Source organism: Heliangelus exortis, chromosome 4, assembly GCF_036169615.1.
Source record: "Heliangelus exortis chromosome 4, bHelExo1.hap1, whole genome shotgun sequence".
NCBI lineage: Eukaryota > Metazoa > Chordata > Aves > Apodiformes > Trochilidae > Heliangelus > Heliangelus exortis.
In genome coordinates, this window is record NC_092425.1 from 9,324,593 (window position 1) to 9,337,838 (window position 13,246).

The 13,246-nt window shown below is 43.9% G+C and overlaps 1 protein-coding gene across 7 annotated transcripts in view; it reads right to left on the bottom strand.

The window, feature by feature from the left end:
• Positions 1 to 772: 772 nt before the first annotated feature.
• The window catches only part of HERC3 (HECT and RLD domain containing E3 ubiquitin protein ligase 3), a 54,811-nt gene continuing 42,337 nt past the window's right edge, over positions 773 to 13,246 (bottom strand). For 5 of the 7 annotated variants that reach the window (XR_011725697.1, XM_071742850.1, XM_071742849.1 and 2 more), the window contains 7 exons: positions 13,069 to 13,212; positions 10,908 to 11,074; positions 10,438 to 10,504; positions 8,503 to 8,585; positions 5,141 to 5,324; positions 4,307 to 4,409; positions 773 to 2,562 (listed from right to left, as the gene is read on the bottom strand). Coding sequence is in view for 5 of the 7 variants with exons in the window: in XM_071742850.1 (XP_071598951.1) it covers positions 2,354 to 2,562; positions 4,307 to 4,409; positions 5,141 to 5,324; positions 8,503 to 8,585; positions 10,438 to 10,504; positions 10,908 to 11,074; positions 13,069 to 13,212 (957 nt within the window). In the remaining 2 variants the exon portion in view is untranslated. Of the gene's footprint in view, positions 2,563 to 4,306; positions 4,447 to 5,140; positions 5,659 to 6,023; positions 8,586 to 10,437; positions 10,505 to 10,907; positions 11,075 to 13,068; positions 13,213 to 13,246 lie in introns of those variants that run through there. The other 2 variants (XR_011725696.1, XM_071742853.1) reach the window with 2 other exon arrangements.

A 13,246-nucleotide genomic window follows, 5' to 3' on the forward strand; every position in this document is an offset into this window, starting at 1 on the left:
TTCTGTTCTTTCACCCTTGGGAAACAGCCCAGTGCTACACAAGCAGGGACCATTCCGGAACAGCCACCTCCTTACTGAGTCCATCAAGAGCACAGGACTGGGTATGAGGCATGGACTCACCAGTGCTTGCCAAAGCTCAGCTTCTCCCAACCCTTTGCCATGGATTTGGTGACACTGGTGTGACTGCGACATTTATGTCTATAGAGCAAGAGCTCTCCCTGCATCTGAGTCACCTGAATCCCCCTCTCACTCTTCTGAAGAGCAGCTGCTTTTCTTATTCATTGTGGTATCTGCTTAGGGAAGGGCTGAGCTGTATTAATGCTAAATTAATTGTGAGCAGCATCTGTTGGGGGCTCAGGGGCAGAGATCTGTTTCTGCAGGGTATTTTCCTTTGCAGCCTTTCAGACAGTGTACGAAACAACTGTGTCCAGCCATAACACTGTAAATCAAAGTGCAACTACTGAAAATCCTAGGGAGCTGAATCTCCATAAAAATACAGAAGGTTAAATCTTGGCCCACCTGAATTAAGGTTGGCTTTGCAATAATGCTCAACTGCACTTCAGCATTTGGGTTTGGATCCTGCCTCGCTCTCACTGAACAACCCCGGCACCGGGCCCAAATCCAGGTAGGGATCCAGCATTTGATCCAAGTGAGCAACCAGGGGACACACTGGGGTGCAGCCCTTCTTCCAGGTGCTGAGGGGAATGGTGAGGGCAGCAGGAGAGGCAGTGCCCGTGCCTGGAGCAGCCCTGACACAAAGGCAGCCACTCAGTCGGATTTAAACATCAAATTTATTGCATAATACTGTACTATGTACACACACATCGAAAATAAACATTTGATATAGTTGTATATTTGTCTTCAATGCTGCATTAGAAAGAGGCTGGGGGGCTCTCAGTGTAGCCCACCACTTGTCTTAAAAAAAAAACCCAGAAGCCTAAAACCTTTTGTTACGAGGTGCAAAGTTCAATCCCATATATTGAACATGGTGCATAAATACTATGTCCTAATAACAAGTCAATGTCAAAACCATCCTAGGCTTAAAATGAGATTTACATCAAGACTTGAAAAAGAGGGGGGATCATTCAAACTTTACTGGGGGGGGGGGGGTGGGGTTGGGGAAAGAGAATAAAGGCTCTCCAGTCTTACAGGACAGCTTTAGATAATGACTTTGCCTACTCAAGTCCTAATGTGCATTTCCAGTCTAATTCATACAGATTGTCCTTTAGGGCCCCCAGCAAAGCAGTTGTTAGATGAAAGGGCTCCAGTCAAAGAGCAAAATAAAGTAACCCTAACCACAAAAATAATACCAGTCTCCAAATAGAGGGTTATCACCCAAATGTGGATCTCATGCTTATGTCTCTTCTCTGACCTGATGAGACTGGAGAACTTGTACACCCTGACACACACTCACACACACTCACACTCACACTCACACAACTCCTCTGGAGAAGGGCAGCTGTGGTAAAAGCAGCCACCTCACCTTGTATTGGAATAACAGGCCTGTTCAGATGGAGACACAAAGGTCACCATTCTAACTCTTAGACTTGCCAAGACAGAAAAACAACACGAGAGTGACACCATTTGAGAAACCCATTATTATAGGTGGGGTTTGTCATTCCACAAGCCTGAACACAAACCCTGCTCCAGAGAAGTCTGAGGCTTCGTAAAGAAGACATTGCTTGGAAACAAAATTCAAGACAAGTGAGGAAAAACAAACCAACTCCTACAAACCATCATACCCTCCATGAGACACCCTGGTGCAAAAGGACACAGCATCACTAATATACTGCCCTGGGAGTCACAAATAACATTTCCAGCCCAGTACCATCTGCCAAGGACCAAAGGGCAGATGGTATTTCCATTCAAAGCAAGCAAGAACCAGCTTGCATTTAAAAAAAAGGAGGGGAAAAAAGGATGGGGGGGGGAGGGAATAAATCACAGCTTTTCAAAAAGGAGATCACTATTTCATCCTCCATAGCCTAAATATAAGGAACATCAAAATATTTAAACTGGACTAAAAGGAGAGGTAAGTGTGTGTGTGTAGGGGCAATAAAAGCAAACTACAAGGGCAGTAGTGGCAGGTTGGAAGGGAAACAACAAAAATGCCCACTGAACTGATCTTTAGAAAAGCAACAGCCCCTCCCTGCTGAAGCCCCACAAGACACTGGCAGCATCACACGGAAACTGCGTCATCTCAATCTATTATTATTACTAATTAGATTCCCCCCCCCCCCCCCCAAAAAAAAAAAAAAAAAAAAGTTCTGATCCATTCCCTTACAAAAATAAAGCCAGGCCCATCGTTTTTTTTCTTCCGGCGTACCCGAGTGTTCCTGCGTTTCTCCCACCTTGGTCAAGCCAAGCTAAAGCCCTCGTAGTGATCGATGGCTTGCACCAGCCTGGCAGTGAGGATCTCCTTGGTGCTGTACTTGGGCAGGTCCAGGAGGTTGTAGCAGGTGTGTGCCACGGGCAGGTACTGCTCCCCACTGGCAGTGGACTGGATGACGATGCGCAGGCTGGACATGCCGTAGATGGGGATGCGGTCGCTGCCGGTCAGGAACACTTGGAAGAAGCAGGGGAAAGGTTGGGCAGTTAGGGCAGGTGGTGACCTCACGCTGAGGATTTCACCATACAGGCAGACTCCGGCCCCACCTGAACCCCAAGATCCTGCCTGGAAAGGCCACAACGCTTCCTGAACGGCAGGCAGGGCATAGCTGGTCTCAGAGGAGAACAGGGCAAGCACTGAGGCTGCTGCTGTGTGTGCTGATGAGTAAATACAGGGACACACAGGTCCTCCTTCCCTTAAAATATCCCTCTTGAGGTGGAGTTGCCCACAAAGCCTCTGCTGTGAACCAGGACTCCCAGGAGCCTCTCTAACACAGCTGCTAACTCCGGAATGCACTCTGTTTTTCCAACTCAGCCATGAGGGACACTACTTGAATGCTCATTTCTTTGAGAGAAAAAAAAAATCTCACCTAAAACCACCGCCCTTTATCTTTCTAGCAGTCACAGAATTGTAGTTGCTGAGGTTGAAGGGACTTCCAGAGGTCCTTTGAGCCAACCTCCACCTCCTAGCCCAGGACTATTGAGCTTTTAAGTATCCCCAGTGATGGAGACTCCACAACCTCTGTGAGCAACTGTGCCAGTGCTGGGCATCCTCACAGGGAAAAAGCATCTCCTGATACTCAGAAGAAACCCCTGTGATTCCGTTTGTGCTCACTGCCTCTGGCCTGTCACTGGGCACCAAGAAGAGCTTGGTTCCATCCTCTTTACACCCTCCCTTTAAGTACTTGTTCTCACTGATCAAATCCCCCGTGAGCCTTCTCTTCTCCAAGCCCAACAATCCCAGCTCTCGCAGCCTTTCCTCACAGGACAGATGCTCCACTCCCCAAGTCACCTTAGCAGCCCTTTGCAGGACTCCCTCCAGTATGTCCATGTCTCTCTTGTATACTGGGGAGCCCAGAACTGGTCACAGCACTGGTGCTGAGGGGAAAGACCACTCACTTTGACCTGCTGGCAATGCTCCCCCTAATGCAGCCCAGGGTACTGTTCACCTTCTTTGCAGCAGGAGCGAGTCCATCAGCACTCCCAAGGAAGCAGAAGTTCCTGGCTGCAGCAACAAACTCAGAGCTGCCTGCCCTTAAAAAACCCATGCATTTCTCCTTGTCTCTGCTTCTGTCCCCAAATCAAGTGACCCACCCACAACAGCTCAGATGCTTGAAGCAACACACACACCCATCACACAAGCACAAGGAGGAGAGGTATCTGCTACCCAGTCACACCATTTTCCTGCCACATTGCACATTAATTTGTTCACACAGCTGTGAGCCCACAACTGTCCTGTTGCCTTTAAAAGAGTGCTGCAAGCTCAGTTAGCAGGAGGAGGACCCAGATAAAACATGGGCACTGGGGACTTCTATGAGTTTATCACCCAGACATGCAACAGATGGATACTGCACTCCCTTGTGAGAGACTGCACTGGATTTTGCACTCCAGATATCACCCAGAGATTTTGAGGGTAAAAATTAACACAATATAAAAAAATTTTTAAAAAAGTAAAAAAAAAAAACAAAAAAAAAGAGAGGGAGAGAGGGAAAAAAAAAGAGGGAGGAAAAAAAGAGGAAAAAAAAAAAGAGGAAATAAAAAGAGAGGGAAAAAAAGAGAGGGAGAAAATCTGATAACTGAGGAGAGCCATTCTCACTGAATCGTCTTCTAGCACTCAATGCCATAACCCTGGAGCTTTGGAGACACTCCCATCTGAGCCTTCAATTTCAGGAGACACTCTGCACCACTGCAAGATACTTACAGAGAAATTTCTTCTTCTTTTCCAAGGGAAATGCATGAAAGGTTTCCCAAAACATTCTCACAGTTGGGTGTGTTGCAGTGTAGTCTCCCTTATAGACAGCACTCTATTAAGAACCAAGAAGTCACATCACTTATCTGGCACTGGAAAGCAAACATCAGGTAGAACTCAAACCTGATCTCTTCTGAGATATCTGGTATCTGACATCATCAGATCAATGTCTCACAGTTATGAAATGGAGCACAGGGTGGGTCATGGGCAATAGTATGGCTCACAGACCCAACAAAGTGTTCTCCTAGCAGTGTGTGAAAGGCAGGCATTTGGCTTCTAGCTATTCAGCTAATTACAGTCATAAGGAGTCCTGGAGTACCTGCTGACAGGCTGGACTCATGAACAGGATTGTGTTCTGCATTGAAAAGCCACTTCTACTGCTAAGGCTGAGCCAGAGCAATTACCTTTCAGATCTAAGTATTCTGAGTGCACACAACTCTGTGTTCAGGCTCCCCTTTGAACCCCCAGCTGTTTACATTTTGCCCTCATGCAGCAGAGTGAGTTTTACTGCAGGTGAAGACCTTGACTTTGTCTCTTCCCTTCGGTCTTAGCTTTCATCCCTAAAACCAGCAGATCCTCATCCTGAATTTCCTACCTTCCTATCAGTAGCAGGACAGCTCAGAATAAAACTTCTCATGTGAACCATGGTAAAGTGTACAAGTAACATAAACAGAGATATCTGTGGCTTATCACATCTCATGTCCCACGTTAGCACCCACCTCATGCAGCTGCACAAACCTGCTCCTTGTGAAAAAGAAGAAAAATATGACAAGAGAGAACCTTTACCTCCTCCAGTTCCTCCCAGTTGTAGTTACTGTTTCCAACTATCATGGCCCTGAGCTCTGTGGGCTGGAAGAGTTCCAGGACTTTCCCACCACACACTTTCAGGAAACCAGTGGAAAAGGCTGTGTACCACTCATGGATGGAGAGGTTGAAGATGTAATTTACGTAGGCTTCAACAAATTCTTCCCTAGCACATGGAGAGAGAGCAGGAAAAGGAAAGCGTTTTTAATCATATGCCTGAGCAGCAGCACTAAGTTTTCCTGTTTCTGCCTGTAATTTGTCTTGAACACAGAAGCCTCCAACAGGTTCAACCCACTGCCCTCCTCTCACTGAGCTGAGTCACTGGAACATGGACAAAGCATTAGGCAGCAAGAACCACCATGTATGTGCTGCTTCCCCAGCAGTGGCAGCATAGGACATCCCCCTGCAGCCCAGGCTCCAGATTAACAGTAAACCCACTCTGTTCCTGTTGCCCACAGGACCAGGAGAGAGCCAGAGTTAACACCAAACCCTGGGGACACCTCAAGAACAGAGGGAAGCCTCCCTGTAAAACCCAGAACCTACACAGAGGTTGCATTAAGCAAATAATCAGGTTTTAGTCCCTAGAAAAACATGTTCACCTTCTGGCCCAGCTTCTGCAACCCTACATTTAGGAGGTCTGAGCAATAACCTACAGCTGTTCCCCGTTTGCAAGTGTCTGGAGTTACTCAGCAGGGGCTCTGTGCCCACCTGCAATGACCTCAGACTTCCAAGCTGCTGGGAGCAGGTGCTCTGCTGGGGAGAGGGAACAGACTCTGTCCAGAAGACTTCTCCTTCCAAACCCAAGAGCCTCACAGGCACAGTAAATTTTCAGAGGTAGCTCAATGGGTCTTGTCAGTGGTTAAGCACTTCCAAAGCCAAAGCTGTAGCCTAGAGGCAGACTGAGGAAATCCTGCTCTGAAAAGTCTTGATCTGAAACTGCACGGCCCATTCCCTCCCTCCTGGCCCCACACAGAAAGACACCAAAAGAAATCAAGAAACATGTGTTACTACAGGCAAGAAAATAGTCTTAGAAAGCACAGAAACCTCCTCTTCACCCTTCTCTCTCTGGTTAAATAAATACAAGCTTGTGCAGCTGGACTACATGGAAAAGAGAATGGCAACCTTGTTTTACTTCCAAGGGTTTCCAAAAAAAGAACTAAAAAAAAAAACAAAAAATTGTGCCAAGAAATTTGTGGCAGACTCTGGCCAAACCCTGCCTCTGGATTTTGTTAGGAGGTTAAGCATCTTCATTCTATTCTCTTCCCTGTTCTCAAGATATCACAGTCTGAGTGCAACATTAGAATTTTATATGTGCAATGACTTAACATTTCACCCTGACTTTCTTGTTTGTTGTTGTTTGGGTTTTTTTAACATCTGACAATAAACACACCACCCAACATGGCAAACTGGGACATGAATCTATCCTGTAGGGATGGAGGTGTTGTTTTTCCTGACATTTGAGAGCAGTTCACATTTGCACTTGGAGGATAAGTGTGTCAAAGCACACGACAGACTCTGGTATCTCGGTATCTAGCAGAGGAGGTCAGAACTGAAATAAATATTTTGATCCTCTGGTGGAGGAATTCTCAATGCATATGCTACGTTGAAGCAATGAGGGATGGGGGACAGTAAAAAAGAAAAAAAGAGGAAACCAGCAGATAAATAGAAAAGCTTGGAAAGTAGGAAATTATTTAGCGAAGGGGCATTTATTTTCCTGCACATTTGTTTTATTGTCATTTGCCTGACAGTCACCTGAGCATTAGGGAAACCCAAGCTGATTAAGCACTTAACTGTTGCTTAACACTTCTCTGGCTGTTAGGGTCATGAACCCTTTATCAAGAACATTTTATGTCGTGACAATCACTATCAGCTCCAAAGGAGAAAGTGAAAAAGTAGGCATTTCCTACAGGCATTTTGCAGTCAAAGCAACCACATGCAGCCTTCAGCTCCCAGTGAACTCTCCTCAAGCAGGAAGGGCATTGCCCAAAGACAGGTACACAGCAAACTACTGAGGCCAGATGGGCAGCAAATTGGTCCCTGGCCTCTAAATGTAGGGGTGGAGGAAGTCATTAAGCATTGACATGGCAATGAATTGACAGCCATGTCTAGACTTGGATTTAGAGGTTAACTGGAGTTCAAAACTCTGGTCAAGATGAAGCAATTCTGTTCTGGAATGTGTTAAGCCAGTGTTGCCAGACTAACCTTTCTCCTGAAGGATTTGCTTTCTCTTGCTGCCTATCCTGACCCACACAATTGCAGGCACCAACGTGGGTGCTCTTCCCAAACATTTCCTCAGCTAAAATCTTTGTTCCTTTGTAGAAGACTGCCCACTTTTGAGTGCACTTGCTCAGTCTAAAAACCTAACAGGTACTATCACTGGCATTTTCATCTTTACTTCACTGTCCCAGTTGTAGATTTAACTCTCCTCTAAATACCTGAAAACCCATCTTCTCCTTGCAGGGAGACAGACTTATATTGCTCCATTTCCATGTGGGTTTTTCATGGAGACAGCTGTTCAGCTGTAAAATTGCAGTAGTAAAGTAGGTAAGAAGGTAACACAGACCAAGCTTTTGTTACAGCAATGGATTTAGACACAATCAGAACCCTTTTCAGTAATCAGATTAATAGGAAATGACTCCATCTCCAGGTCTGCCAGCAAGGTCCTCAGCAATCCCAACACAAGCCCCTAACCATGCTGCTGACTAGTTACTGGATCATGCTGTTTGAACAGCAGAGAAAGAATCTGAACGCTGCATCAAGTAACAAAGGCATTTGTAGAAATCCCATTACAGGATTATGAGAAGAAAATAGTTTAGCAGCAGGAAAAAAAAAAAAAAAGGAGGGGGGGAATGGTAGCTGTGCTGGTAATAAGTTGTAGATGTTCAGTCAGATGGAAAGGAATCTATGTACAGGAGGGCCTTATGGCTGCAAGCAGGGATGGTGGTGCTCTATCAGCATATTGAAAGGAAAGTGTTTCCAGCCCCATAATTGAGAGTATAAAGAAGTCTGCCAGGCTTGGTTTTGTTGGTTACATACAGTTCCCTCTCTAAACCTTCATGGAGATTTAACCTTCAAGAACAAAAGTCATGTTGCAATCATCATTTACCATGAGAAAAGGGTCAAAGGTTTGTATGAAGGCCTTTTATAGAAACAATCTCCCTCCAAACATCAGTGGGGAGATGATGAAACTTGTTTTTTATTCAAGTGCCACTGATATGCAATAACTTTCAAACACCTGGTCTTAGAATTTATTCACAGTGACTTCTAGGTCTCTCCCACACTTCACCTCAGCCAAATTTTCTGTGGCACTGCACCCAACTTCACCACACATCTGCCTCACTTACCTATTGTCCTTCTGCACTGTAATTTTATCACCATCTTCAATCAGGTTCTTCTGCTCTGTCACACCATAGCTTTCCCTGCAGATCTACACAAAAACAGAAAACTGATTATTACCAGAAGTCCTTTCAGACCATACTCCTGCAGAAAGATACAGGGTTCTTTTCCACAGCTGATGACTGACATGTGAAGGGCAGGCCAGAGAAAATAATATAATCACAGATCAAAATAATGTTTTGGGTTGGAAGGGACCTTAAAGATCACCTAGTTCCAAGCCCCCCAGTGTGGGCAAGGACACCTTCCACTAGACCAGGTTGTTCAAAACCCTGTCCAATCTGGACTTGAAAACTTGCAAATGATATATGCAGACCATTTTTGCTCTGCTCCAATTACCCTGCATGCTTCACCACCTTCCATCCTTTACAACTTGCTCTAGGACTACTATTAAATCTAAATGCAAACTCAGAAAGGAAAAGAAGTAATTCCTTTAGGTAAACTTCTTGTGGGGAAAAAAAATGAGCTAGATAACTAAAAAACTTTACTTAACTAAGTTCACATGCTCTGGCAATATAAGGGACTCCCTTTGCTGTAACAGAAGCTCAGTGGGTTAATTAATCTGCTCTCACTGCAAGATGGCCTGACTACAGGAATCTTCCTGCTTTTGCCTGGCCTAAAATGGCACCAGGACAAAATTACATTCTGTACACACTGGTCATGTGGAGAAAATGCAGAAGAGTCAGTTTTCAAGCTATTGCACACAAGTGGCTCAGATTTTGACATGCAAGATGAGTTTTTAATGTCAGGGTTTAGGATATCAGTTATTAATTTCATAGTTTCAGCAGATGTATCTATATGTCTTCATATATTATACAGTATTTAGTGCAAGAAAGAAAAAGTAAGAATGCCATTTTGTGTGAAAAGAGAATTTAGAGAAAAAAATCTCTTATGCTGCTTCAAATTGGTTTTTTGTTTTTTTTTTTTTTTTTTGCACAGTCTGCATTATCATCATTATGGCTCCATTACCTCCTCCTGAATTGCAGCTCTGACCTGCATAAGAGGCAGTCAGACTCAGGTCTCACTCACTCCAAAGGTAACTTTCATCTAAACAGACTTCATCTGCTCTCATTTATGGTCCCTTGTTTTTACCCCAGCCAGGCCCAGGACAGAGAGTCAAGAACCCTGATCATGCTCATCATTTGCAGCCTGGTGGAACATTAGGACTTTAAAACAGATCTAGAAACACTGAAGCCCTTGCCCTGCCCAGCCCAAGTGAACAGAGGCAATCATACCTTGGAGAATAACAATGTCATATATTTTTGTGAGGTTCTACATGTTTGCACATGATGAGTGACATACCTAATATTCCAGTGTACATCAAGAGCAAACTCATTATTTTAGGGAATTTCCACTGTGTAACAGAAACTATTGCAGCCTGGTTACTAGCTAGAAAAAAAATTTTACTGCTGTAGCAGGTATCCTACCAATTGCCTTGAGCATTTTGTTTAAAGTCTGATCAAGTACATTCACTGTAAATTTTTAAGTTAGAAAGCATTAATATTATGACAGCAAGGAAAATTCTAAATGGTGTAAGCATTTTAAGAACTGAGTTAGTGATGACAAAGCCTAACTTCCAATTTCAAGGAGGATTAAGGAATCTCCTTTTCACTGCCTAGTGTGAGAAGCTGGCTACTCACGTGTAAGTCACATGTCACAATGACAACAAAGCTGTTTTGAAAACCACTCTGCTTAATCTACTTTCTAGCTCAGTTTTCATGACCACATACAAAAGAAGACAAGAGCTGGCAGCAAAGAAGTTTAACACATTAACGTGGGTATGTGCTACAGACATACTTTGGAATAAACCTTAATATTCATGAATCAGTAGATGGGCTTCAACTGTACCACAGCAGTCACAGAGTGGTATGTTAAATGTGTCTTACTGTAAAATTCAAGCAGAATGTCTCTTCTACATCTTCCCCAGGGTAATCTAAAAGTTGCTGAAGACTCCTATATGACAGGTAGGGAAAGAAATGAGAGGAAAAATAATCAGAGATTCAAAAAGGCACTCATCTAAAAGGGAAAAGAAGTTCAGTGAAAGTAAACAGCATCATGCATCTGGGTAATAGGATTGCAAGAGAGAATCTCTTAGTCACCTGAAGGGTAAAGAAAGAAATACATCTCAAATAAAGAAATGCTTTGTTAGAAGCAGGATAAATGCCAGCCCACAAAAATTACCAATTCACTTCCGGCTTATGTACTTTGCTAGGATCACAACCCCCAAACTTAATCAGTCACTCAAAAGGATCAGGAGTCATTTTTGTAGAACAGCTTTTACTCAGTTTGGCCTTTCTTGCTCTCAGATGGATGTTCTGCCTTCCCAGAAAAGCTGCACATTTTTTTCTTTTTATACCTTCCTTCTGTAGGGGACAGCTCCTTCAGATCCTCTAGGCAGGGCTTCACATTCAAGAGTTTTTTGTACAGAGCCAAGGGAAAGTGAAGGTCTACTACTGTGAAGTTGTATATTGCAAGACCACATATGATGCCAATCAAGTGAAACCAGTTGTGTTCTACAAAACACTGTAAAAACAGAGAAATCCTGATTAGACACATTGTCAAGAAAGCAATGCACGGTACTCTTTCTCTCATGGACCAAGAAGTCAGATATGAGCCAGCAGTGTGCCCAGGTGGCCAAGAAGGCCAATGGCATTGTGGCTTGTATCAGAAACTCTGTGACCAGCAGGACCAGGGAAGTGATCCTGACCCTGTACTCAGCACTGGTGAGGCCCCACCTCAAGTACTGTGCTCAGTTTTGAGCATCTCATTAGAAAAAGGACATTGAGGTGTTGGAGCAAGTCCAAAGAAGGGCAACAAAGGCAGTGAAGGGTTTGGAAAACATCCCTTACAACTGAGGGTGTTGGGGCTGTACAGTCTGGGGAAACAGAGGCTGAGGGGAGACCTTATCACTCTTTACAAATACCTGAAAGGAGGTTGTAGTGAGAGTGGGGTTGGTCTCTTCCCACTGGTGACAGATGACAGAACAGGGGGAAATGGCTTCAGGTTGTGGCAGGGGAGATTTGGGTTGAATATCAGGAGAAACTTCTTTACAGAAAGGGTTGTTAAGCACTGGAACAGGCTCCCCAGGGAGGTGGTTGAGTCTCCATCCCTGAATGTGTTTAAAAATTGCCTGGATGTGATGCTTAGGGACATGGTTCAGTGGTGGGTCATCAGGAATAGGGTAATAGGGTTAGGAAGAGGCTGGACTCAATGATCTTGAAGGTCTTTTCCAGCCTGAGCAATTCTATGATCCTGTGATTCTAAATTAGTCCCTGCTTTTCAAACTGGGACAAAATCAGGGAGCTCCCATCAGGTCCCAGTTTGAATTCTTCACTGGAGCATGGCACAGAAATGAAGATTCAGAAGCCAAACCCAATTACTTTTGTAAGCCATGCTTAGCTGTGGAAACAGCAACAGCTGCTTTCCACCTTACCTGCCTTTTAATTTCCTTTTTCATGCTTCTGCATTTAGACATTAACAAAGCTTCTATGTTTGCTGTCTATGTACTGCAAGAAAATGTGCTAGCAATTTTCTCCTTTTCTATTTAAAGCTTATGCATAACCACAGTGCCACCCAGGGAAATACACCAGTGTAGGTGTTGGTTTACTGGTCTTTATTCCTTTGCATATTTACTCTCACACTGGTGTCAGACAGGCTGCCTGTATTTGTTAAGTGTTGTAAATACATGACTCTCATATTTTCAGTGCTTACACTCTCATTATTCTTAGCATCAAAAGACTTGTTGTTTTATAGCATTAACATGAGGAGTAATTGCTCTGTAATACTGGTTACAAGTTACAAAAGGTGCCACATGACTCCCTTGCTTGTAAAATTTAATTAGTTAATTAAAAGAACCCCCACCAGGGCACCTGCACCTTAAGGGAGGATGATAACATAATTTTCCATCTTGCTAGCTAGGCAGGTGGAGGGAAAAAAGGACATAATCCACCACCCCCAGCATAATGCTATCTGACAGGCACAGAACTTGCACTCCACACCTTTCCAAAACCAACCAACTTTCACCACAAACTGTGTTTCTTACCATGTAACAGCTTCCTCCCATAAAGAATTAACTAGTTTAGGCCTTGAAAGTGATAGTGCTGCATGACTAAGTGGACTGGTTGCAATTTCATGATCAGCAAGGGAAGCAGAGAATTCTGATGCCATTAAAAACTACACCTCCAGTTCTATAAAACAGCACATGATCATCATATTCATGACAGTAAGAGTTCTTTTACCTGTCATCTGATACTTAATACAATTTTTATTATGGGATAAGAAAACACAGGAAGAGCTAGCTCCTTAACAGGCACAGTAATCACCATTCTACTGAAGTTCATGGACCTATACTAATTTCCACTGCCTGAAAATAGAGCTCACATTGCATTGCAGATAGAAAATGAGAGCAGGATAATTTCTTCCCCATAGTTTGCTACTGCAAATGCATAGTTTGCATTTCTTGTCATTTAAATGCAGCATATTATTTCAACTTGTGTGTATGAAGGGCAAGGGCTTACCGTGTCTGAAAACCACAGCAGGTTTGACTCTGGGTAGTAAGTGAACATGCCATAGATGGGGTTGAGGAGCTCTTTTAACAACAAGAGGAAAAACTCCTTTGTCACTCCTCCAGCATCAACAGCCTCCTCACCATCAAAGATGACCTATAGAAAAAGCAGGTCAATAAGAGGGATGCAG